The 374-nt window shown below is 67.1% G+C and overlaps 1 protein-coding gene across 1 annotated transcript in view; it reads left to right on the top strand.

Annotated features, from left to right (window-relative positions):
• Positions 1–374, top strand: part of CAPN15 (calpain 15) — a gene marked incomplete at its 5' end in the record, with an annotated part of 5,642 nt that overhangs the window by 4,927 nt on the left and 341 nt on the right. The window contains 2 exons of the mRNA XM_010143793.1: positions 102–280; positions 324–349. Coding sequence (XP_010142095.1) covers positions 102–280; positions 324–349 — 205 coding nt within the window. The remainder of the gene's footprint in view (positions 1–101; positions 281–323; positions 350–374) is intronic.

Here is a 374-nt window from a genome sequence, read left to right on the forward strand (position 1 = left end):
TACGCTGGCAGAGGGGCAGCCCTTGGCTGGAGGTGGAAGACGCTGGTCCAGGGGCTGAGATTTGGAGGTGTCACCCCCCTGACCCTGCTGTTGTGTCACAGGGCCGCGAGGGGATGACCTGCTACTACCTGACGCATGGCTGGGCAGGGCTCATTGTGGTGGTGGAGAACCGGCACCCCAAGTCCTACCTGCACGTCCAGTGCGACTGCACCGACAGCTTCAACGTCGTCTCCACGCGTGGCAGCCTCAAAACGCAGGACAGCGTCCCCCCCCTGCACAGGTCCGGGGTAGGCAGGGAGGGGTGGGCAGCGGGTGGGCAGCAGGCAGGGGATGGGGGTGCTGGGGCAGAGGCAGCTGCCTGGCCCTGAGCCCGA

Source organism: Buceros rhinoceros, unplaced genomic scaffold (assembly GCF_000710305.1).
Source record: "Buceros rhinoceros silvestris isolate BGI_N320 unplaced genomic scaffold, ASM71030v1 scaffold24249, whole genome shotgun sequence".
Lineage (NCBI taxonomy): Eukaryota > Metazoa > Chordata > Aves > Bucerotiformes > Bucerotidae > Buceros > Buceros rhinoceros.